The sequence below is a fragment of the Haliotis rubra genome, unplaced genomic scaffold (assembly GCF_003918875.1).
Source record: "Haliotis rubra isolate DU_JTF1 unplaced genomic scaffold, ASM391887v1 Scf210, whole genome shotgun sequence".
Classification (NCBI taxonomy): domain Eukaryota; kingdom Metazoa; phylum Mollusca; class Gastropoda; order Lepetellida; family Haliotidae; genus Haliotis; species Haliotis rubra.
In genome coordinates, this window is record NW_025766115.1 from 896799 (window position 1) to 923847 (window position 27049).

The 27049-nt window shown below is 41.0% G+C and overlaps 1 protein-coding gene across 1 annotated transcript; it reads right to left on the reverse strand.

Annotated features, from left to right (window-relative positions):
- Positions 1-4200: 4200 nt before the first annotated feature.
- LOC124276593 (N-lysine methyltransferase KMT5A-like) lies at positions 4201-26751 on the reverse strand. The gene is made up of 8 exons (XM_046712240.1): positions 26662-26751; positions 25854-25953; positions 25430-25576; positions 25142-25385; positions 22699-22786; positions 15511-15582; positions 10407-10597; positions 4201-6974 (listed from the first exon to the last, which is right to left on the reverse strand). Exons 2-8 carry the CDS (start codon positions 25927-25929, stop codon positions 6764-6766), a joined length of 1029 nt encoding a protein of 342 aa, XP_046568196.1. The 5' UTR covers positions 25930-25953; positions 26662-26751; the 3' UTR covers positions 4201-6763.
- Positions 26752-27049: the final 298 nt, after the last annotated feature.

Sequence of the window (27049 nt, forward strand, 5' to 3'; positions counted from 1 at the left end):
GAAACGAATGCAAGTTTGAGAATCGTGTGCGATGACACATGCGGTGAGAAATCAGTCAACATTTTGCTGTACGTTTGTCGACCTAATGGGAGTTTTAACATGCCGACCACTGAATGCTGCCGTTCGAACCAGGATTCATATTTTCTCATGATTGAAAAGTGCCTTGAAGTTTGTTGCGTTCAAGATTATAGTATTTGTATAGCGACGTGACTGTATGTACCGTGCGTGCGTGCGTGCGCGTTCTGGGGCTACCGCTGGATAACTCCATTCAGCATCTTTTGGCGTAGCTGGGATCGAACCACCAGTATTCTGCTCTCCAGGCAGTCACTCTATCAACTGTACCGCGGAGGTGGTCCAGCGTATAATGTATTGAAATGGCTGAATGCAGTGTTAAGAATTTGGATTTAAGGCTGCTTTATAGAGTATAAGTATTTTTCTATCACTATCAGCTAAAGATGGAACCAAATCCCAAGTGAAGATGACTGCAGCCATGTACAACTTCGGTGAAAACCAGTGTAAGAAATTATTTGTTGCTTAACACCGCATTCCTGCTATATGATTGTGTGTTGGAAATTAAGCATCAACGCCTGTTCTTGTAATAACCCTTAGCTTGACACGAGGACACTACATCTTGAACACTCGGTTGGGCGTTGGGTAGGGACCATATTCATGATGAATCTGGGACTCCAACAGAGGTCCGCGGGATACAACTATACAAGGGGAGTTGAGGATCCTTTGGTCTCTTGGCTAAATAACAACAACCAGTGAAATATCACAAGTCTGCCATGATGGATCAGAGACAAAGCTAATCATCCTGCTTGATGACATAACATCATGGTTCAACAGACGTCTCTATACCATCTCAATATATCACTGACTGACTGAGTTTAGTTTTAGCAATATTCCAGCAATATCACGGTGGGGGACACCAGAAATGGGCTTAACACATTGTGCCCATGAGGGGGAATCGAACCCGGTCTTCGGAGTGACGAGCCAACGCTTTAACCACTCGGCTACCCGACCGCCCCTCAATATATAAATTCTTTCCAGGTTCCCTGTCTTTTTGTTAAGACATTAGCACAACTGTCTTTACAGAACAATTTTCTTTATCAAGCTGACAAAAATTAGACAAATTAAGTCTGTGCTTTTAGCCACTTGTTAAAAGCCCAAGTCCAGTGAAATTCACTTCTGAGTAGTAAGCTCACAAATAATATTTACTAATAACACAAACATCTACTAAAATACCAAGAGCCAAATTTGGTCTAGTTGACTTTTTGGCACCGACTGCAAATCCATTGAAACAAAACATTCAACAAATAAGTTAAAATTCATTTTATTTTCAACAAAAATTCCCAGTGAAATTAAAGGGCTTGAGGTGATATGGAACTTACATGGGAGGTATCCTGCAGGGATACACAATAAGTCTATGCACCTGAAATGACAGGACATCCCCCTAAGCAGTGGAATATCTGTAAACCAAGATGTATTGCTTGTACAACTAGTCATTCCAGTATTTAACGACTTATGTGTTGGGCCTGACACCCATTTTCAGTGTATTTCCAGCAGAGGTAATAAGGGCCTGTGTGAGACCGCGACATTCTTTACATAGTAAACCTTAACTGTAAGATTGATATATTCTACTAAAAAAGGGAACAAAGATCAAATTGTTCAAATTACTATAGTTATATGTTATGGACAGACTAATAGTTTTACCAAAGAATCGTGTTTTCTTGAACCTTTTATTTTAGTAGTACACATATCTGAGTTTTGAGAATTATAGGGTTACTGATATTTGACACCCGTAAATCAGCCCTGAGAAACTGTTAATGAACTATGGTCCAATTCTAACAAACCTTAATCTTAATGTAAACATAATTCATTGTTCTAATAATTTGTTTAAAGTACTTTACATACAGTCATGCCTTGACAATCTATGTGCCATGTTGGCTGCCAAACTATTTACATTAATTAAATTCTAACAATAAGGGAAACCAACAACTGACAGTGATATTTTCTGAGATAAGCCAACAGCCCGGATATGGTTCACTTGAAAAAACATCAGAGCAAATCTGGGATTCCAACTTAAGGTCATTGGATCCTGGCATGGCTAAGGAATGCAACTCTGCACAATGATAATGATAGACACTCAGGACCTGCAGTCATAGTTGTCATGGTGACAAATATTAATAACAGCTCTGATGACAATGTGAGATAGACATTTGTAAGAGATTCTTCTGTCAAACAGGGATCCAATTGGTGTAATGGAGTTTTATGACATAGTTAAAATACTACAGAAAGGATTTGCATCATGTTTTACAATTCTTGTCAAATGGACAGGCAGGCATATCTAAAGATATTCTTGTGAAACATAGGGCCATCCTACTTGCATACTTATTTTGGCAACCAAAACATTGCTAAATGATTGCAACACCATGCACTGACATTAAAGGTCTTTCTGAATCAAGTGTTTACACATACACACGGATTTGCACATTCTCATACATTGACTGTAAATTCATGTCTCCTAAAGATACTGACAATAGTTGATACTTGTTATACAGACAACTAACTTGGAAAAGAACAGGATTACATTACACGATGGAAGGAGCAGGACATAGAGAGGTGAGGTGAGGTGAAATTGGGTTTAACGTCGTACTTGAGAATATTTCGCTCATATGACGATGTGCATGCGTGTGTATGTGTATGTGTGGCTGCTTGTACTAGCCCAGACTGAAGCTGGTTTTATAGTGCTAGCCCACTGAGATACCATGCCGCAGTGAAGCATGAATACCCCACTCAGACACATTATACTGACTCTGAGCTGACCAGTCCTTGTTGTACCCATTAATGCCGAGCGAGGGCAGGGACCAACAAGTACAGCAGGACATAGAGGTTTCAGAGTGATAGGTAGGATGTAGAACTGGAAGGCAGGAACGTACCACAGAAGAATGTTATCTTGATGCTGGCGTTGTGATGACAATGATGAAAGATGTGTTCATGATGATTTGGATGAGGTTGGAGGTGATGCAGTTGATGATGTTGACAATGGTGATGACTGATAATAAGGCTGCTGGGAAAATGGGTGATGAAACAAATGATGATGATGATGACACATGAGATCTAATAACAAGGATGACTATCATGTAGATGACATGTACAGTTATTGCCTGTTCTAATATCAGGTAGGCTATACAGGTGATATTGACTAACGGAACATAAAGATGATAATGTACAGTTATTAACTGTTCCAATATTAACATAGCCAACATAGGTGATACTGAAAGCACAACATGAAAATGATGAAGGCAAAAACAGAAGAAGATACATTCCTACTTCTTCCTCAATGCCCAAATGTTTTCCACCCAAAATATGTATCATTAATCAACAAGACTTCACCTAATCAGGTGACAGCTCAGCTTACCAATATATGCCAACACTGATCTTTGATCCTGAGTGCTGTTCAAGCAGAACTTAGTCCTGTACATCTAGCTGCCCTAAAATAAACACATCCAGCTGACATCACTTTCAGTTTGGGACATTACATCCCAAACATGAGACAACAACAGTAAGTCTAATGTATTTAGCTACCATGTCACTGACAAATCATATGTACATCTGTTTTAATAACCTTGACCCTCAAATTAAGCCATTTACATATTGGTTGTATTTCTAGCTGAAAACATTGGTGCTTATTTCTTACAAACATGTAACATTAACAGAGAATAGGTCACTGGCAACCACTAAAAGCTTCTTGATTTTCTAAGAACATATTGTATTGTTGTGCGACTTTAAGTGAATTTGACCTTGAAGATCAGTCACAAAATATTTCAAACATGATCTTCCTTAGTAGAATTCAGCAAATTAGCAAAATATGGTCAGTATAACCTGGATTTACCTTTCATACATATATATTTAAATATACTGACTGCATGCAATAGAATAAACAAATCTCTCCTTGACCTTATATAGCTACTAGCGACTGATCTCAGTCCCCTTGTGAGGAAGACTTGAACCTAGTTTCACTGAATTAAAGGACATTTTCTAAATTCAGCAATAAGCTACTTTTAAGCCAAAGTTCATGAAGATGATCTCAAAAAACAAAGGACTGTGTCAAAACATTTCTTGGATCACCAAGGAGATATCCATGATTTCACAGACATCCAATTGAAATTAAGTGCAGAAGCAATGGTGGCAGTGAAATTCAGGCCAAATCTTATGGCATGTCCATTTACACGGGTTACTTCATACTCAGACCATGCACCTGAGTACCAAAGTTACTTGGAAAAAAACAAAACAAAAAAACACCAACTAAAACTAAACATAGTACGATGTATGCTCTTCAGGTCAGGGAAAACTCATGAATCAGAGCAATGAGACTTTACAACATAAATGTTACCATAGCTCTATCAGGTACTATCCTACTTTAAGTGGGACTGACAATATTTCCCCCCATACAATCTGTCATACAAATACTGCTGACATTACGCTATATACAATGAGGATGTGTTGTGTTCTATACAGAAAATATACAATGATGACAGATGTTAATGCCCGAAACGAAAGATTCCATTTTTCAGTATTATGATTTACGCATGATATCACACTGTCCAGGGCCCAGTTCCCTAAAGCAGTCTGTGTCATGACTAACTCCCATATGATAACACAGGCTTACAATAATTGTTCCACTTAGCTTGTTTTGTAGAACAAGTCCCTGGATCACAGCATCCAGGTCCTCAGGGCATTCTAGCTCATAGCACTAAACATTCAAATCTACCATACATCTATCTCCACAACAGTACATAACCATGATAAAAGTCAGCATCATAGTATTGCATGAAAAAGATCTTATGAAAGTCTTGTGAAATTCCTTTACTGCCACAGAATGTCAGACAGTCTGCAAGATTCTTTGTTGTCATTGCTGTCCATGGTCAAGTAAAACATCAACCATAATCAAACAAAACATTGTGACAGTTACTTTGCTAACATCATTGAAAACATTTGTCTCATGTCATGGCTTACATGTAAGCTTGATGTAGGGGAAACCTGAGGTGATGCTGGTCTTAAAATGGAAAGACTGACTCACTATACACGCGGAGCCTAGTCTACAGTCAGTGCTGTCATTAAACATACACTGCAAATATGTAAAAATCAAACAGTTTGACTAGGAAATGAATCCACAAAGATCACGCCCTAAAGTACACAATAAGAACAGCTAAATCATTCACAACCTCATCAACTAGCATTACTAATGAATTCCTCTAAATTTGTCCATACTACGGTAACTACAACCAGGCAGACAAGAAGGGAATTGTCTTGTGCTGCTTTTACCAATATTCCAGCATGAGAGGTACAACACATTATGGATAACAACTTCTTTATTATACATGTGTATTATGATGAGATGTTTCGGTAGGGATTCAAGCAAGACAATGGTATAAGAAGCCATACCAAAAATTTGCTTCATAATATGATAAAGAAGTTGTTACCATAAAGTTTCTTACCTTTCTTATTATTCATCAACTTCTAAAATGCCAGTCAAACAGATATGACGATAAGGGTACACAAGAGGTGATAATCGCTTTACCCACTGATGAATTGGACTTTGGCTCACCGGACAACACTTGAACTACATGGCTACTCCCCTGACAATGAAGTGAGCAAGTGGGAATATAGATGTGTAAAATCACCTGCCATTGGGTTGTATTTTATCACGTTATATACACAGCAGGGAAGACCACGGTAGTTTCCCTGAAATTGTACAGTCACACATGTAGCCTCGACAGACAATCTGCAGAAAAGCTGACACTAAATCCAAATCACAATTACGGACAATTCAAAGTTAAGCTCGCAGACTGAATGGAAACACTTCAATCTTTAGTCAAGCTCATTTCGTGTCATTAGTCACACAAAATGAACCATGTCACAGGACAAAACAAGGATATATCTAGGCCCAAGCAGAGGCCCATCATCAGTCCCTTATAACCAATAAAAAGATTCTAAAAGGGATTTTGTTCTTTTATACACTATTATATTTAATCAAATGAAAACACCTCTATATTTGAGAAAATAAGATTAATAAAAATCCCAATCTCATAAAACATGTTTATTCCCAGTCTGCAGTGATGGGCATCTAGTTGGGAATCCTAGATAAATTCCACAGTGTTTCTCAAGTATTGATTAAGGGGAGACTATTTTCATCATTAACAGAAGCTATCATAAAATCCCCCCAATAACATTACATCAACTCACTCAATACAAAACTTTCACTCTCAAACATTGAGGCTATTTATTTTCACCACAATTCATTTTCCCCTTCTGAGAAACAAAGAAAATGAAACTATGTTAAACAAATCAGTGATTCCTGATTCCAGATTATGCAGTGGTAATCTCCCTTTGATCTGACACCCCATCCAACACAAAAACCCACATTGTAATGGAGACAATGACATGGGTGTCAACTTTCTCACAACATGCTCTCATTCAAACCTTCATTATCCGTCAGATAATGTTGGAATATATTTACATTATATACATAACATAATCTGTTACAGGCACAGACCAAATGAATGAGTCCGCTTGGACTCCATGAATGAACGAGTTTGGACTCTAAGAATCAATGAGCTGGATTTACAATGTTCAATGTTCCAGCGAAAACATGCGGCATCAGGGGCTTCACACATTGCACCCATGTGGGGATCACAACCCTACTAGATAATGCTGAGATCACATGAACAAGAACTTTAAGCTATACACAACGGAAGCTTCATAACTTCAGCCATGGGTGGGACTCGACAGAGGATTTGCTGCGGTCTCCGTAGTCATATAGAAGCTCTTCCCCTTCTGAGATTTTGCGTGATGCCACAAGAGTTAGGTATGGCAGTTTCTTGATCTCAAATATTTTGGGTTGGCAGTTTCCATTTCGACTGTGGTTGATGAGTCGGCCTAATTTTCCACTTTCTGCTGTGGCATCAACACTGAAATAATATGAATAATTTTTGAAAACAGTAATTTAAATGACAGTATTAATAAAAACACTTCCATTAATAAGTATTAGGATAAACATAATGAATGACAAAACACTAAAGGTGTTTTCTCGGAGTGAAACAATATAGCAAGATCATGATACAATATATAAGCTTGTGTAAACTTCTGTTATAAATATTCCATTTTCCAAAGGAAAAGTCAGCTGCAGATGCATTTCATAGAGGCCAGATTTAGTAGGAATCTTGAAATACAAATTACAGTTCATTTTGAGCAATTTGATTGACAAACTGCTAGGGTTTTTGGGGTGTCATTAAACTAGGAGTAAGTTGTTTAGTAAGTGTATCGTATCGAATCTATACAGAAATAAAATATGCATTCTTGCACGACATTGTGTGATACTCGATTCTGATTGGCTGAGAGCTGATCAAAACCGTACTTAAATGGCAGTTTAAGACCGCTAATTAAAGTGACCGATTCACCGCATATGAATACAACGAACTCGTTGACCCTATTGTTTGTAAACAAACATGTCGGACATCGGCAATTTCTACCTCGGCTGCATCTTTGGTGTTTTTGAAGTAAAAAGCGAATGGTTTGAAGAAGAATTTCTTGACCCTAATCCCAGTGAAGAAACTACGAAGCTGGAAAATCCGTCAGCAGCGCAAAAGCGTCAGTATAGTCAAACCGGGTCCAGATCTAGCGGGCATGACGTCGACAACACACGTTGGCCCACACGTCCTAACCTGACCGCTTCTGTCCTGGCCGTAATGCCCAGTCCTTCCACTTCCACTGTCCATGTATCCCACATAAAATGTGGCATGTCAGGTCTTTTCCAAATTGGTAATAGTAGGGTGGTTATCAACAATTATTTCCGTGAATAAAGTAAGCGGCGACTAAACTTAGCGAGTTCACGGCTTGAATTGGGGCGAGTCGATTGTCATACAGTAGGGGAGATCAATAATTCGCTTAAGAAAAAAATCAAATAATTGTACTTGCTCACAGTATAAACTGTATTTTTTAAAATTTATGTATGCTACTTGTTACAAATACAATCATACTTGTTCCTGAAATAAAGCATTTATGTTGTTGAAAATGTCTTATTTTGTTCATTACACAACCTGTCCCTCAACGGGACGATTCCAAGCGATTTCCAGGAAAAAGGCCCCTTTCACGCCTTGTGTTCTTCGGCGCCAAACAGTTCGGTTTTAAAATGCTTATCAGTCGTGCTAGAATGAAGATAAAGCTACTCTGTTTTCAATTTTGCGGTCCTTTATCGTTGATTTAAGACCGCTAAATGTTTAATTTAAAACCTCACACTTACACTTATCTTCTAATTGTATCATTGCATGAAAGCTCACGATTCATCGGTGCACCAATGTGTAGTTTTTTCAAAACTCCATGAAAGAGACTGAGCAGTTTCAAACTATTAATATTTTCGAATAAGTAATATTTTTACACATTGTTCAAATGGCAAAGACAAAATATACCTCATATGCATGAGATCATGTCTCAACAAGAACTATTTTTGAATTTTAGAATTATGATTACACACTTGAAAAAAAAACAAAACCCCAAACCCAGAAAGAATCCACAAACAAACCTATCTAGTACATAATGGTATAGATATTTTCAGCGGCTTTTCTTGGTTGAGAGAGCGAGTGAGAAGTGTTTGAAGCAGCTTTAGGCAATTTTCAATGAATACCATGGACTGACTGACTGACTGACTGACTGACTGAGTGAGTTTGGTTTTACGCCGCTTTTAGCAATATTCCAGCAATATCACGGCGGGGTCACCCAGAGCTCCAGATAAGATTTAGCTCATGTGGGTACTGTACCCACTGTATTTTTGGGGAGTGGGTATTATGAATGTTGAGTGGGTATTTCATTTTCCGTTTCCCACTGCTTTCAAATATGTGCGTATTTCAGTCAATTTACTCACCTAAGTATATGTCATTGAGTAAGTCAGGTATGTTCTGCCTTATGTCATACCTAATCAAAACCAACTTAAACATAATGGAAATGATTTCATAAAAAGTCACTCATCCTATACTGACAGTACAACACTTGTCCTATACTAACAGTACAACTTGATAGCAATCGATGCCTTTTTCATTACGCAAGCGACTTTTATAAATATATTCCGTACGCATTTGTTTTAAACCTTTTACATATCTAACATTTTAAATGCGTAATTGGTACTCAACAATTATTTGTTCAATGCGTAATTGGAAATTTTCTATGTGTATTTTACCTGGATACGCAGCTTATCTGGGCCTCTGGACACCAGAAATGGGCTTCACTCATTGTACCCATGTGGGGATTCGAACCCGGGTCATCGGCGTGACGAGCCAACGCTTTAACCACTAGACTACCCCACCGCCCCCAATACCATGGAACACCAGAAAACGACATCATAAGATGTATCCATGTGGGGAACTGGACTGGGGCCTTATTGTTACAAGCAAACACTTGATCAATCAGGTCACCTAACAACCCATGCGAATCACACCTGAAGGTCATAAGTAGGGAATGACCCTCTTGAGGCTGACATGGTTAGGATATGTTTTTGAGTATCTTCTCTAATAAGACTGCATGCCAATTATTAACATGGGTTAGGGCTGTGTAATGGCAAATTAATAGCATTGCAACATCAGATGCTTGATGGGCATTTGGAAGTTGAAAGGTAACATAACAACATATGGAATGGATTTACAGTTGTAAGACCCTAAAAACAAGAAGACAAAGTCATCAATATCCCCCTCAATGGCAAAATACTCATGATTATGTCTATGAGTTATGATAATGTCAAATAGTTAGGTGTGTATATAGAAAAGTGGAAGGAGAGTATTCAAAGGTTTCAAGTTCTGCTCCGAAAGGAGCACCATCACCAATTTCAGTCTATGTCGAACTTGTTGCCATGGAAATGCCAAAAATATTTTATTAATAATTCCAAAACTACAAAAAGGCACCAGTACACCACCAGATATATCTATGTGCCAACTTTGGTGAAGAAATATTGAACGGTTTTAGAGTTCTGCTCCAGAAAAGACAAATGTGCACAGACGGACGCATGGACGGAGTCCATTTTAATACCCCCCTGCAAAACGCGCTGCGGGGGATAATAATTAATCTAACTTCAATCTCAAAAATAGGTTGGGATTCTTCCTTGTTTATACTATTCATAGTATGTAAAGTGTATAGTATCAAATGTGAATGAAAGTCTATATAGATCTTAACTTACACTATAGAGATAATGACAAAACCTGTTACAATTGTTCACCGAATATACTGGTTCTTAGAAATATTGTTGCAATATGTATCAATTCAAAAGCATATTGCAGTATACCAGTAACACTGTACAGTACCGAAGAGTTTAAAATGAGTGAAAGTGCGGTCAACCATCACACACTGCCATGACCTACCAATAGTGCTTGTTCTTGTGTATGAAGTAGTACATGTAGCAGCCAACCTTCGGATTGCTCGAGTAATACTTCTCTTTCTCCTTGGCCTCTCCGATATCTATCAAGTCACCAGCATACTCTACAATGAACTCTCCCTTCAGGAAAGGTTTTGTTGCCATCACACCACGACCTTTCCCTTCAAAATTTACAACCTGAAAGAAAAAGGTAAATATTCAATGTGTCATTCACCATTTTTGCTGAAACAAAAACACCAAAGTTCAAACTGATACCATGAATGAATGACTGACTGACTGACTGAGTTTGGTTTTACGCCGCTTTTAGCAATATTCCAGCAACATCACGGCGGGAGACACCAGAAATGGGCTTCAGCAATATTCCAGCAACATCAATCGGCATACAGGTCAACCTTGAAATGGTTTTGCTTCATCATACAAACACATTTCCCAGAATGCCCATGTTACAGGGGATTCTAATGAAAGGGGAGTCCTGCCTTGCTAAAAGCAATTCTTGAAGGTGCGAGTTGGGGGTGAGCGCGTGAGGGGCTTAGGCTCTTAGATTTAGCCTGCTTTAACCATTAGATTTAGCCTAAATATGCCTCTGGGCATACTTAAGCAGATAATTCAACTCAAACAAATATAATTACAAAAATTCTTTCAAACATTCTAAATGTATAAACATATTTGTATTTTCTAGAAAATCAGTTTTTATAGACAAATCGGAGTGTGTATTTTGTATTTGAAAATCGGAGTTGTTGGCATCTCTGTTACAGTATGAACAGGAATAGTACATTTTATCCTTCTTCGAACACAGATTGTCATTGTGGCATAAGCTCTTGTCTGCACAGAAATTGGTAACATGGTCAGTTTTTGCACTTCTAGGATTACATTGTGAATCATCTTGTCCACTTGGCAAGCTATTCAACTTTAGATAAGGCTATTCTTTCTCTTTCCATCATTAGTCAGAGTAGATATAAGTGATACACAATCTGATTGTCACTATTAAAATTGATGTAGTACATGTTCATTGTCAAAAAAATAATAAATGTTTGTCCAGTTCACTTATGTGGTAGTACACTTATTGCTGATTTCCCATCAGCAGTCTAGGTGTTTTATTTAAGTGACACACAAATACAGAGAATAGAGGCGTAATACCCAAATACTGCATCCAGAGAGACACACAAAAATACCGAGAGTTTACCTACATGAAGAGTAGTCATCTGTGTTTGTTATTTCACCCATCAGTCATGACCATTGTCTACATGACCACTCAATCATTCAAAGCTCTGAAGTAATTATCTGAACGCAGTGTTCATGAAGGGTGTTTCAAAGTACCAGGACATTGGGTCCTGTAAGTTTCAGATGTCTGTCTGACCCTTTGAAAATTCGTCCCGTGAAGATCCGGGGTAGAATAAGTCTTCAGAAACCATGCTTGCAAACAAAAGGCGACTATGCTTGACGTAAGAGGCGACTAACGGGATCGGGTGGTCAGGTTGCTGACTTGGGTGACACGTCAACGGTTCCCAATTGCGCAGATTGATGCTCATGCTGTTAATACTAAACCTAATTTTTCAAGTAAAATTGATATTTTATACTTATCCTGACTCATGATCTTTTGCTTATCTCACTTTCCCTTGCAAATGGTAGTGGAACACTTGAATCCCTTGAAGTTCCCGCAGCGGACTTAAAAATACACTCACCCACGAGTTACCTCCCTTTTCCTGCGTAAACAGTCATGTGACCAGCTTTACTTGTCACTCTCTCCTGATTTTTCTGCCCAAGCAGCTGGATCTGCTGTGCAATCCGAAGTGTTTCCAGCGGGGAGGTCGGGAGGGCTTGATCTCATGAGTTAGGATAAGCATAAAAATATCAATTTTACTTGAAAAATTACATATTTTTTCTTATCCTGACTCATGATCTTTTGCTTATAGAATCCGACGGATTGGTGGTGGGTCAGGCCACTTCCTGGATTCATCAGCTGTCCTTAGATACGTCCTGTATCCCCCCATGGGAACTGCGTAGCGGCATTTTCGAGATCCTATTCTTCCAACTTCTGTTATAACTCAGGGGGACCACTTTCTTGTCTTACTTCCATCTCACTGATCTCAGACAAGTTGAATCATCTTGATTCATGTGGCTTAAGATATACTAGTATCTTCTTTTTACTAGATATCTATAACGACCCATAGATTATGATAAGGTCTTTATCATAAATGAGTTGCAACCCCTTCACATACAGATAAGATCTTTACCCGTACAGGATCTTTAATCACTCCTGCTAGTCTGTCCTAGACTGTGCGCATGGACTTTCAAACTAATACTTTTTCCTTAGTAAAAGTTATCAACAAGTCAACGTGATAAAGGGTGACATTTTCCAACTCAGCGCCTTTGAGGAACCGTTAGTTGCTGTGCTACAAAGAGAGGCCCAAATTGGTGAATGCCTGAGACGTCTTCAGTGGCTATGTCTCGGAGGTAGTGGTTGACAAACACCATATCCGACAGCCAAAACCAGCCCTCCATAATTGCTGATATAGAGCAATTTCCGTGCAGAGCCAATGTTGACGCCAGTGCTCTGACTTCGTGTGGGTTGGAAGCTCTAGGAGGTTCTAGTCCTGCTGCTTTATAGGCTCTCAATATGACGGCTCTCATCCAGAACGATATCGTCGTTCTTGAGACTTCTACTGATGTCTCTGTGGATAATGGGATGAACAGGCGCTTGAATTTTCGTCTCCTTGTCTTAGTCTTTTGAAGATATCTCTTCAGGGCTCTGACCGGACACAAGGATAGGTCCTCTATATCCTCTGGTCTGAGGATTGTAGATAGTGCTGGTACGTGGAAATGTGTATGTGGCTGACCAGGTAGTTGGTTCTTGGCAATGAAGTCCCATCTTAGTCCTAGATGAACTGCAGCATGTTGCCCCGTGTCGAATCTGGTTCGACCAAAGTCCAGCGTATGTATCTCTGATATCTGAGTTGCCGTGGCTAGCGCAAGCAGGAACAGAGTCTTCTGTGTCAGCAGCTCGAAGGTAGTCTGGTCTAGAGGTTCGTAGGCATCACTTGTAAGATGACGTAGAATTACATTCAGACCCCAGGCCGGAGCTCTGAACTTCTTTTGCTGGTCCTCCAGTTTAAAAGATCTCAGCAGAGCAAGTAATTCTGGTACTTTCGTCAACTTGATGCCTGTTTTCATGGTAATCACTGTACTGATGGCAGTGAGGTATGTAGATAATGTCAAACCTTTCAGATGTCTAGTCTGTCTAAGATGACACAGGTATTCCGCCACTTGAGGATGAGTAGCTTTCATAGCAATAAAGCCTTTCCGCCTTGCATAAGTCTCAAACTTCAGCCACTTGTCATCATACAGGTTATGAGTAGATCTGCATAACACTAGCGTTACTGCCTTGGCTGCCCTGGCGGAGTATCCTCTTTTCTTCAAAAATGTTTTGATACGGTCCACATGTGTAGCTGGAACAGTGTTGGGTTCCCGTGGACTAGCTTGGTGTGCGGATGTATGAGTAGGTTCGACCAATCTGGTAACTTGATTGTTGGACTTCCGAGATCTTCTATTAGGTCTAGGAACCATACTCTCACTGGCCAGTATGGCGAGACAAAAGTCAGTTGTAGCGCTTGCGTCTGTTTGATCTTCAACAGTACTTTCGGTAGTAATATCAGTGGTGGAAACGCATAAGCGTTTAGTCCTTCCCATGATATGTTCAGTGCATTTGTTGCCCAGGCTTGAGGATCTGGAACTGGTGAGACAAATGTCTGTAGTTGTTTGTTGAACCTCGTGGCAAACAGGTCTATGCACGGTAGTGGTGGGAATCGGTTGAACTTTTATAATTGATTATTGGTTGCAATCGGATTGTCCCATCCGATCAATGATTGATTCTACAATCGGTTACATTGATTAAAAATTAAATATTTTTTTACAATGTGCAATTCTCAGATAAACAATGAGGTGACATAAGCATGCCATTTCACACGCGTTTTCACCGATGTTACTGTAAACTAGGGCCTCCATGGATGACAAGGCGGTAATCAGTTCGTGATTGTTGAGAATAATCTGAAACTGAAATTGGTGCTATCGCGGTTAGAGCGAAAAGCATACCCTCATGAACATGGTAAGCGAATGTTGTACGCGCATGAAATGAGGTGAAATACACATGGCAGTTTGTTGTGATCGCCAACTATAATAAATATGACATTTTGCAAAACAAAATACATAAGTGTATCCATTTTCTGTCAACTACACTTCATTTCGAGGCGTGAGTAGATGCAATATGATTGTGATTTCTGTGAATAATGCGGATAGACACTGTGAACGTATACACTATTACTACACCATTTCAATACTTTACAGGACCTTCATATAATAAATAATAATAATGTATTTATAAAGCGCCTTATATCCACCATAGAGATGCTCCGTGGCGCTGTGACAATATTGGGGAAGGAAATAGTTCATATAACTTTTACAGAAAGACAGCAGTGAATAGATTTGGTCTTTAGCAGAGATTTAAAAGTTTCTTTCAATGAAGTGTTCCTGATTTCCTTTGGAAGAGAGTTCCACAGTTGAAGGCAAGCAAAGGAGAAGGCTCGGTCAGACAGTTGGTTTGGAGATATGCGTTGGGTGAGGAGAGAGTCAGAGGAGGATCGGAGACTCTTATTACCACTGAGAACTAAAATTTATCCATGGAGGTGCCCTGGATCCCCACTTTTGTAAGTCACAGGGATGGCAACAGGAAAATCTATTTCAGCTGAAAACTTAATATTGTGTCATCGAGTTGAGGGTTTCTCAATGGATTTAGACGATTCACAATTGAACAATTTGAACTAAAATCAGCGAAAAAAAAAGTGTATCAGCGGAAAATTGCCATCCCTGAAGTCAAGGTAAAACCCTGGTAGTTGATAAAAGAACACTGTCAAAAGGTATTTTTGTCAGAAAAAGACCACCAAGTGTGCTATTCAGGTAGCAGAAACCTTTTAAAAAAAATTCACAGAAGGGAGGCAATGCTGTCCTGCAAGAAGGGTGCTTTCAACCCGTGAGCCACCCATGCCTCTGCAACATATTTGACAACGGAACAAGAAAATTGATATTTTATACTTATCCTTCAACCCTTCCTCACAGTGGAAGCTCCCTTCAAAAGAATTTTTCTCCAGTTCTTCAGTTTGTTCTTCTCTCTGAAAACCAAAACTATCACTCGGTGTTAGTTACATGAAACATGCTACAATAATTTATAATTAGTGATTTTGTATAGATATACTGTAATATCCTGGGGAACTTCATGAAGGCTTAGATTTAGGATGTTTCCTGAATAAAGAAAACCATAGGTTATATAAAGCCATTAAAGGGGAATTACATTATGAATATATTGAACAATACATATAAAATTATATATATATATATATAGGTGACTCTGATAGAGGCACTGAAATTGACTATATCCAAGTATATGCTTAAGGTTGAATACTTAAGCTGAACATATATACATAGCCCTAAAACTCGTGGAGTTATAAGCTAGATGAGTATGTATAAAATACATATTAATCTTGTGAGGATAATATTTTAACGCCTCTGAGGGACTGTCAGTTGCTGAGTGAGGACCAGTGGTCGAAATGGTGAATGCCAGAGACATCTTCTGTAGTGATGTCTCTTAGGTAGTGATTAGCAAATACCATGTTAGATTTCCAATAGCATCCTTCCATAATCGTAGTTCAAGGAACAGTTACCGTGTAGAGGCGGGGTAGAGGCCAGTGCCCTGATCTCATGTGGATTTGATGCTGTTGGTGGGTCCAAGCCTGCTGCCTTGTAGGCACGGAGAATGACAGTCCTTATCCAAATAGATATTGTGGTCCGTGACACTTCTGTTTGATTCGTGAGGGCGATAATGGGATGAATAAGCGTTTGAGAAATCTTCTCCTTGTTTTGGATCGTCAGAAAATAAACTTTGAGCTTCTTACGGACACACAGTGATAGGTCCTGTGTATCTTGTGATCCGAGAATAGAGAGGATAAGCGCCCGGGATGTGGAATAATCTGTCTGGTTGACCTGGCAGTTGATTTTTCGCGATGAAATCCCATCTTAATCCGAGGTGCGCTGTGTTATGATTGTCATCAAACTGTATCCTCTAAGTAATCCAGAGCGTGAATTTCAGACATTCTTGCTGCTGTGGCTAGCGATAGCAGAAACAATGTTTTCTGTGAGAGAAATTCAAAGTTTGTCAACGATTCCAAAGGTTCATAGACCTCACTTTCGTGAGGTGTTGTAACACTACATTCAGATCCAGAGCTGGAGCGTGGAACTTCCGCTTTTGGTCCTCAATCGGAAAGCTCGTAGTAAGGCCAGTAACTCTGGAGATCTTGTCAATTTGACACCCGTTCTCATGGTGATTACAGAGCTAAGCGCTGACAAGATATGTTGATATCGTTGAACCTTTTAAATGTTTGTTTTGGCTGTAGGTAACACAAATAGTCTGCCACTTGAGGTTGTGAAGCCTCTCTTGCTGTAAACCCTTTCTTTGTTGCATAATTTTTGAAACTGTGCCACTTGTGCGTCGCAAGTTCACGGAGTTGAGTAACGTAAGGCAAGCGTGACTGCTTTTGCCGCCCTGGCAGAATATCCTCTCTTGTTTAAACACATTTGTATACAGTCCATACGTGTGGTTGGAACATTGCTGGGTTTCCGTGCACTTGTTTGGTGTGAGGATGAATTAACAGGTTTGGCGCTTGGGTAGCTCCAGTGTTGGTTGACCGATTTCTTGAATTAGTATGGGAAACCACGTTCTGGCAGCAGCCAGTAGGGCTGACCAAAGTGAGTTGTAGGCTCTGTGTTTGTCTGATTTTCTGTAATACTTGAGGTATTATTGCTGGCGGCGAAATGCGTGCGCATTGAGAGGCCTTCCCATGATAGACTTAGGCGTCCGTTGCCCAAGCTTGGGGGTCTGGGACTGGTGACACGAGATGTCGGTAGCTGATTGTTGAATCGCGTGGCGAATAGGTCTATTAGCTCCCTAATTGCTTGATTATCTGTGCAAAATTTCCCCTGTTGATCATCCACTCTGTGCGGTGATGGTAGATGAGGCCGAGAGAGCGTCTGCTAGTATATTTCTGGCTCGGGAATGTGCACTGCTCTGACATGTAGATTTAGATCTTGTATTAAATCGAACAGTTGAAAGCTTAGGTTCAAAAGGTTCATCGATCTCGTTGAGCCTTGCTTGTTTATATAGAACGCCACTGTCGAATTGTCTGTATGGATCATTAAGTAGCATTTTGTAGAAATGTGCTCCAATGTAGAATGGCGTTGATTACAGCTTTCATTTCTAGACTGTTTATATGGAGTTTGCATTCTTGCTGATTCCATAACCCTGATATCGTGTGGTTGGTGAGATGAGCCCCAACCTTGGAGTAACAGCGATCTACATACAGATGGGTTTTGTATTCCTGCTCTGCTAAACAAATCCTTACGCAGACATTCGATTTCTTGGTCCACCATAGTAGATGTGGTCTGAGATGTTTCCGGTAGACTGAATGGTTGTACATCGTTGAGATGTGCGTTGACGAAAGGACCTGTAGGGGCGTAACTGTAATCTGCCTGTGACAGTCATGTCTTGGGCTGATGTGAGAAGACCTAGTAGGCTCTGCCATTGTCGCAGTGGTAACGGAGAGAGTAGAGCTGGTGGAATGGTCTGTTGTATCTTGAATAACGGTCTTCTGGTACCATAATACGGTTGCGATTTGTGATGAATCGAATACCTAGAACTGTAGGTCTTGCGATGGTACTAGGTCCGACTTCGCGTAAAGTTTACTAACCAACCTAGTTGTGTTAGTAGCTTTATGATGTAATTTAACTGTAGTTTGAGGCGCAGTGGATCTTGATCTACTTGTATCCCGTCGTCGAGGTAAAAACGCACTGCGTAGCCCTTGACGATGTAGAAATTTGATAATCGGTTTCGTTATCCTCGTGAATAGCCAGGGGGCTGATGATATTCCGAATGGGAGTACTTTCCACTGGTAATGTAGCCCTTCTAGAGTAAATCGTAGGTATTTCCTGGAATCGGGATGAATGGGGATGTGCAAGTAGGCATCCTGTAGATCCTATGCTGCCCATGTAGTCCATAGGGCGAATCATCTGGCGTAACTGAGGTAAATGTATCATCGCGAAAACCGGTGGTTTGCGTAGATAGTTCTTGTTGAAAAAGCTCATGTTGTAGATGAGTCTGTATTTCTCCGTGGAGTTTTTCTTGGGAACTAGGAAAACTGGGGAGTAGAAACCTGGTTCGACGTTTGCTTGATCTATTACTTCTATGGCCTGTTTGGATAGGAGTGATGAAACAGCCTCTTTTATCTTTGGTAGTTATTTAAGCTTGTAAATCGAACTTGGGGGTTTGATTGTCAGCTGAGAGCTTGGCCTGTAGAGGGATCACGAAATCCGTGTTGAAGAATGTTGGAGGCGTAAGGGTCTTGCAGTATTCCCCAGTTTTCCCAGTGTAGCTGGAAGTCCCACCCACTTGAGGCTGGTTGTACTGGAGCGGCTGGGGGTGGAAGACTCCAGTCGTTCGAACCTGTGTTTCAGCGTCTATAATTCGCGGGAACCTCTGGGTGTCCTGCCTCTTCCTGATCCTCCTCTATAGTTGCCATATGGGCGTGAAGAATCTTACCTCTAGAGCTGGCTATCTTCCTGTCTCTTGCTCTTTGTAGGCCCGTGAACTTAGATCTGCCTGAGTATCTTTGTGAAGTCTGGCGAATGGCGCTGGCTAGTGTGTCCATCGATCTAATCATAAAGGACTTCCCTGGAATCCTTAGAGACTTCCTTGGCGACTTTGTCGATTTCTCCGTCAAAGATGGATGTTATGTCGACCAGGGGCTGTATAAAGTGGGGCTGTAAAGTTCTCCAATTAATTACAGGAGGCCTTGACTGACGAGCTAAGGTCAGTAGTGCTGCTGAAGCAGATGTAAGATGATCCGTTAAAGCTGCTGATCTTTCTTTTGCATAAGTAAGGCAGAATAAATCATTCTATCATCTTCCGTGCGTGGAATCGAATCTAGTAATAAGAGTCTCATTGATCGTCCTAGATCTATTTAACTTAAAGAACATCGTCTCGTCATGGTTTCTATATGAGCCAACTGCGATCATCCATCTTGTAAATCTTGTTCTTTACATGCGGCTGATGATCTTATAGTTCTCATCGATGTCCTGGAGCCTTGTAGAAGGAGTCCATGTTATCGCGTGGAGAACTTCTTGGGCTTGAAAGTTGGGCAGATGTGGTATCTGAACTTTTCGTAGCTTTCTGGAAAGCTGCATCTAGATTCTGTGGCACTGCATAATCCGGGTCGATCGAGGGTAGAGTGATTGCATCTGGATCATCTTCCTTCATCAAATGCGTCTGAGCTGTATTGCCACTTTTAGATGGTGATGTGAGATCTAGGTTATTGACCATCAATACCGTATCTCTGCATCAGAAAATATGATTCCTCCATCATCCTCAAAACCATCATCATTAATAAAATTGTAGATGCTCTTCGGGACTGCGTGTAGCTGTCTGTATATCTGATGAGGTTTGTGGCGATCTAGTTGACTTGTCGCTTCTATGTGGAGATCTGATGGGTGATCGGACCTGGTGATGAAGCGGAGTGGAGATCGTCTATGGGATGATCTTCACCGGAGACTTGTGAGGTGAATGTTGATAGCCAGCGGCTCTTCGGCAGTCCCTCGATGTTCTTCTAGGCGATGAAGATCTGGAATCATATGTCGCTTCGAATGCCGCCGAGCTGCTTCATTCGCGTCCGGTCGAGGGATGCGATGATATGACCTTCGCGAAGGCTTCCGTGATAATCTGATGGTCTGAGTCCATATCTAGAGAGATGAAATCGAAGATGGTGATGATCTCCCGCCTTAAGGCCTTGGCGAAGGCTGTACATCTAGGTCGCCGTCAAGGTGAATGCGGAGACTTCCTTGCGAAGGTGACATCGTCTTAACTGCTCGTTGGCCGGGGGTGCCTCTGGGGTGCTGTCACGTTGGAGCCTTCGCTGAAAACTTCGGACCCTTCTAGCTGTTTGTAGTGGTCCTCCATGATGTTCATAATCCTGCGCATCATGTCTTCTGGGAATGATCTGTAGCCCGAAATTAAATTAAAATCTTTTCTCGCGATGGGATTCACATCAATGGCGTCTGGCGTCGGGTGTAGTAGGCATCAGGCTGCATGGAGATCTCTGCAGAAGTCACGGTCAGCTGACACCGGTGCTTCTTCTGCCGTAAGTCGGGGGATGATTATCGGCTGATCATCGTAGAGGCCCAACTCTGCTGCTGGAGCGATCTCGGCTGAAAGTTCTTGCTGTCTTCGTAGAATTTCCCTTTGGAAGTCTGCGCTGCCCTGAGAGTGTCCTCAATCTGCGTTGAGGCGGCGATGAGGCCCTCTTAGACTTAGTCTGCAATGGCGGGATGTCTGGGGAGGCCCGGTCGTTTCTTGAGGTAACGGACTGCGTCCCGCGTTCCTCTGCGCGGGGTCTCTAGCAGAACACCAGGCGGGAGAGATTCGTCGCTAGCAGCTGACTGGATGGAATATCTGGACTCTCTGCCATGTTTTGCCCTTGTTTTGCGTGATCTATCTGCAACGCGTCTTAAGGCATAAAGATGATATTTATTAAATGCAGAATGAGATAAATTAATGCAGTAACTGCAAGCGTGAATTAAGCATACCGCAGTATTAGAACAACTGGGGCATATTACATGTGGATCGGAGGCGGAAAAGCGTAATCTACAAATCGTACAGATTTTCATCAGCGTAAAGCTAGCTGAACAATCCGCGAATACGTGAATAAACAGTAGAAATCGATAATTAATCAATACAAATAGTAAAGGATACTAGCTATACCTCTATAGTAACCTATGAGGAGGTAGGTAAAACTAAGAGATTATCAAAGGATATGTGTGTAAGGAGACACAAGGCGCTCTCACATCCTGCTCACTGGGCGAAGAAGGAGAGAGTGAAGCACATGGCCAGAGGGTGGCGACACCTTTCCCGCCAGGGGAGACAAAGGGGAGCAACTCGTGGTGAGTACCAATTAGTGATTTTATTTTGAAGGGAGCTTCAAATAAGGAGATACAAGTGTTCCACTATGTTCGCAAGAAGAAGAAGACAAGCAAAAGAGCATGAGTCAGGATAAGGAAAAATTATAAGACGCGTAATATTGATCTAACATGTTGACATGTTTGTCTGTTGTTTAATGCCAAAGGGGTATTACATGACATTAACCAAATCAGCATGTCTGACCACCCAATCCATTAAGCTGCCTCTCACAACCAACAAGGATCAATTTCATGAGGTGAGGTGAGGTGAAAGTGGGTTTTACGTCGTGCTTGAGAATATTTCGCTCATATGACGATGTGCATGCGTGTGTATGTGTATGGGCGGCTGCTGGTACTAGCCCAGACTGAAGCTGGTTTTATAGTGCTAGCCCACGCCGCAGTGAAGCATGAATACCCCACTCAGACACATTATACTGACATCCGAGCCGACCAGTCCTTGTTGTACCCATTAATGCCGAACGCCAGGCAGGGACCAACAAGTACCATATGTTAACGTCTTTTGGTATGACGCGGTCGGGGATCGAACCCGCGACCTTCCGCTCTCTGGGCGGACGCTCTAACCACTACACCACGGAGGCGGTCAATTCTTACATGAAATCCAAAGCGGGACAGTATACAACCAAAGAAAATGCCATACGAAAACATGATCAAACCAACCAACCATAAATGAAGTTAGTTGTTTATTGCCTCACTCAGCAATATTCCAGCTCTAATGGCAGAGGTCTGAATATAATCATGTCTGGACCAGACACTGCAGTAATCAACAGCATGAGCATTGATCCACACAATTGGGATATGAAGACATGTATCAACCAAGTCAGTGAGTAACACTGAGTATAACCACCGAATCCTGTAGGTTGCCTTTTAGGACAAACAAGGGTTGCTGAAAACCAACTGTAACCCGGATCTTCACAGGTAACCAAAAATGGAGAATCAACCTGGTACTTGTTAACACCTTCAGGAGAATCCCTGCACAAAACTACAGGAAAATCTTTATTGAACAGCTACGCATTATCAGTGAGTGACTTTAGTTTTACGCTGCTCTTAGCAATATTCCAGCAATATCACAGCGGGGACACCAGAAATGGGCTTCACACATTATGCCCATGTGGGGAATCGAACCCGGTCTTCGGCGTGATGAGCGAACGCCTTAACCACTAGGCTACCCCACCGCCCCTACGAGTTGTCAGCACAATGATGACAATCCATACCTTGAGTGAGGACAAACATCTTCGACCACTTCTTCTCACAGGGAAATAGTCAGTGATTGTATTGTTCTGCGTTGGAGCTTCAGTTTTTCTGTAAAGACAGGAGCAAATATGAAATAAAGAAAACAAAATAATATCAAACCAATATCTACCAAGTTTTGTTGAAAAATATTGAACGGTTCTTGAGTTACCGTATGCTCCGCAAACGAAACCCACCCCTCCTTTTTGGGACTAAGTCCGAATCGTTTCCATAAAACCGGGAAAATAAAATGCCAAAATTCTGCCAAATAGCAAAAGGCACCACTTTGGCATCTGCCTCAAATATCTGCCAAGTTTTGCTGAAAGATATTAAGAAGTTTTCCAGTTGTGCTCAGGAAACGAAACCCACCTCTCCCTTTTGAGACTAAGTCCGAATCGTTTCCATGGAAACCGAGAAAATAATAAATCACAAAAATCTGCAAATACCAAAGGCACCACTTTGGGATCTGCCTCACATCTGCCAAGTTTTGCTGAAAGATATTAAGAAGTTTTCCAGTTGTGCTCAGGAAACGAAACCCACCCCTCCCTTTTGAGACTAAGTCCGAATCGTTTCCATGCAAACCAGGAAAAATAAAAATGCCAAAAATCTGCAAAGGCACCCCACTTAAGGTTCTGTTTGATATATCTACCAAGTTTTGTTGAAAAATATTGAACGGTTCTTGAGTTCCGCTCTGGAAACGAAGCCCACCCCTCCCTTTTGGGACTAACAAGTTTTGTTACTAACGAAACCGGGAAAAATAAAAATGCCAAAAATCTGCAAATAGCAAAATGCACCACTTCGGGATCTGTTTGATATATCTACCAAGTTTTGTTGAAAAATATTTAACGGTTTTTGAGTTATGCTCTAGAAACAAAGTCATTACGGACGGACGGCGAACGAGGCATCGACTATATCCCCCCGCATGACATGCCGGGGGGATAATAAGTCTGATATTTGTGATAATCCTGAACATGCGTAAAGTGCCAGTTTGGGTGTATACAACTTTGAAGAACTGAATAGTTTGTAACATCATTAATGCAAATATCATATTCAAAATATTGAAAGTATAAATAAGGCTAATTTCCACATAAGACCTGTGTATCAATTCCAAAGGCTCACATATGGCCACTGTTGTCACAAACTTCAACCATTTTATCACACCTACGTTGAGATATCACTGTGCTGGGTATCTGGGGACATAGTCACTGGTCTAAGGCTACTCTGAACAGTATTTCAGTCACATAACAAGATGTATAAGCTTTAGCTGAAGGAATGCAAGTTGTAGACATTTCCACACAGGAATGGCCCAGACAAAAGATCAAACTCAAGGTAAATCTATGACTAAAAACATACCCCTGGGGCAACTCTTCAGGGTAAGACGACCCGTGAAGATCCAGGGTAGAATAGGTCTTCAGCAACCCATGTGCTTGCCATAAAAAGGCGACTATCTTGTCGTAAGAGGCGACTAACGGGATCGGGTGGTCAGTTTCGCTGACTTGGTTGACACATGTCATCGGTTCCCAATTGCGCACTTCGATGCTCATGCTGTTGATCACTGGATTGTCTGGTCCAGACTCGATTATTTACAGACCGCCGCCATATAGCTGGAATATTGCTGAGTGCTGTGTAAAACTAAACTCACTCACTCAGGGTAAGACCTCCACCTGTATCCCCCCTAACTTATAACGATGAGGAAACATTTCTTGAGTGACATTTATATAAGTTGATATGTCTTTCAGCATGTTCAGATACAATTAACGAAGCATGCTAAAACTCATCCATATCAGATGAGGCATATATATTCAGGTGATATGATTTGACTAGAATATAATTTAAGGTGGGATATGGGTGGAAGTGTTTCCCTCTTCAGAGAGATTTAGTGTGTGTGAGTGAGTTTAGTTTTACGCTGCACTCAGCAATATTCCAGCTATATGGCGGCGGTCTATAAATAATCGAGTCTGGGCCAGACAATCCAGTGATCAACAGCATGCGTAACGATCTACACAATTGGGATACAATGACATGTGTCAACCAAGTCAGCAAGCCTGACCACTGACTGACTGAGTTTAGTTTTACGCAGCTTTTAGCAATATTCCAGCAATATCACGGCGGGGGACAACAGAAATGGGCTTAACACATTGTGCCCATGTGGGGAATCGAACCCGGGCCTACGGCGTGACGAGCCAACGCTTTAACCACTAGGCTACCCCACCGCCCCTGACCACCCGATCCTTTTACTAGTTTTACTTGCATCTTAAGACAAGCATGGGTTACCATGCTTCATGGTTACTGAAGATCAATTCTAACCCGGATCTTCACGGGTCTATGGTATCCTAAACCATGTGGCAAGTGCACTAAATATCTCTATGTAAGGATCATATACATCAAACAACTAAACACGGTGAATCCTGAATGTAAAATGCCTACTTCCTCCTCCCAGGCCTAGGTCTTGGTGGCGTGAATGACTTGTCATCTGCTGGCGTGGGCTTCACTTTTCCTCGTCTGCCTTTCCTCTTCTTGGGCACAGAACTTTGTGAACTACTTGATGAGGAAGGACTCTCAGTCCCCTCCCTGAGCTGTTTACAATGTGAGGTAGATTCAGAGTCTGACAAACACAGTCTGGGTTCTATTTGGGCATATGTGTGGTCGTCCCCCAGTGGTGACCGACCACCTGCACTTCTGATGTCTGGTCGTCCCCCAGTGGTGACTGACCACCTGCACTTGATGTCTGCACACCATTATCATCTCTACATGTAGCAGATTCTGAGACTGAGTCTTTGTCTTTGATAGGCGAGGCCTCAGGAGTCAACAAGACTGAGGATGAATGTAGGGACTCCTCACCATCAGCGGCCTTGTCCTCATCTGAAATTTGAAATAATAATGTGGCTTGTAATGGAAAGGAAAATAGAGGATGTCTTGTGGGGACATAGCTTGAACATGCCAATATAAATGCCAGAGTTCAAGAATAGTTATCCAAGGATGGACATGGTCACTAGTGAAAATCTGGAGAGACCAGTTTGATTTCTACCATCTAGTTTATGTACAAAATGGCAGAAGTCCAAAATTAGCTGAACCCGTATACTGTGGACTATTTAGTTTTGTTGATTCGGTCTACCCATTTTATCCCTTTTTAACTAACCTTCATCCTCCAAATGGATCTGGCTTTGTTTTGTCTTGGAGTCAATGACAGTCTGTGAATCAGCAGTTTTCTCCATTTTACCCTAATACTGACAGCTCATCTGAAAACATAATGATTGACAGTAGCAAAATTTATCGAAAGATTTTTTTCCTATAACCATAATTCAAATTGGGGTTATGGGCAAAATTTTACCTAGTCCTGTTTTACATCAATGAAAAATTCAGTTCTCTGTATGAATCGATCAAAACTATTGAAAGTTTGGATGTGGCATTAGAAACCAACAGAATAGAGGCTGTGGGCACATTTTTGTCATGTCTTTGTGTACACACAAATGCACCTTTGCCTGGCAATACGTTTCCAGCAATGTCTGTTTTAACAATGCCTGGATCTAAATGGTTTCTGGATAGTTGACATCTGAATTGTCTAGAGTGTAAAATTACGCACGCGTTCTGTTTATCTTATCATGCAAGTTTCTACATTTATGATACAAACCTGAAGCCAACATCAAATAGCACACTTTTTCGCACTGCGATTTTGGTTTTATTTCACACATTAGCAATGGTAACATAAAGTATTGTAAATTTTACGTACCTAAACGTTCGATCTCATATAAATAGCTAAATTATTACACTAACTTGAAGAGACATGGGCCTGAACGTTACACATCCTCCATGCATGAATCTTATAGCTCTGTATCAACCGATCACATTCAAACATGAAAGTATGGATGTGGCATGATCTGAAACGTTAGTGGCTGTGAACGCATTCATAAGATGCAATGAAACATAGTACTATATCTCATCCATACCATTAATACACACACCGGTCACAAATATTGTATGTCAATCAGACGAGATTGTGACTTTCATCCCCAAAACAGAGAACACAAATTCGTGTTAAATGCGCTTCGCTGATTGGTCGTATTGCCGCACGAGAGAACATTCCATTGGTCGGGGAACGTTCTTTGAAGGGATTTGATTGGCTTTTCGGTGAGTGAACACTTCGTTCTATCAAAATGTAATTAAAATTTGTACGCGTCCGTCTAGTTTGTTATTTATCTGAATAATAATTACGATAAAATTATAACTGTAACTTTCTTTTGGAGAAATATCCTTTCAGAAAACCATGTTGACTTAGTTATACTAGCTTCTTGACGTAGAACTGCTATAAATAGTCACCCGCTTTTAGTCACATTT

Bases quoted from the DNA above. Each gene is read 5' to 3' on its own strand.
- LOC124276593 (XM_046712240.1), bottom strand. From the start codon at position 25,929: ATGGAGAAAACTGCTGATTCACAGACTGTCATTGACTCCAAGACAAAA. The intron at 15,583-22,698 runs GTATGGATTGTC...TTTGGTTTTCAG, and splicing joins GATGTTTGTCCTCACTCAAG to AGAGAAGAACAAACTGAAGA. The intron at 6,975-10,406 runs GTAGGTCATGGC...ATATTATTTCAG, and splicing joins CACAAGAACAAGCACTATTG to TGTTGATGCCACAGCAGAAA.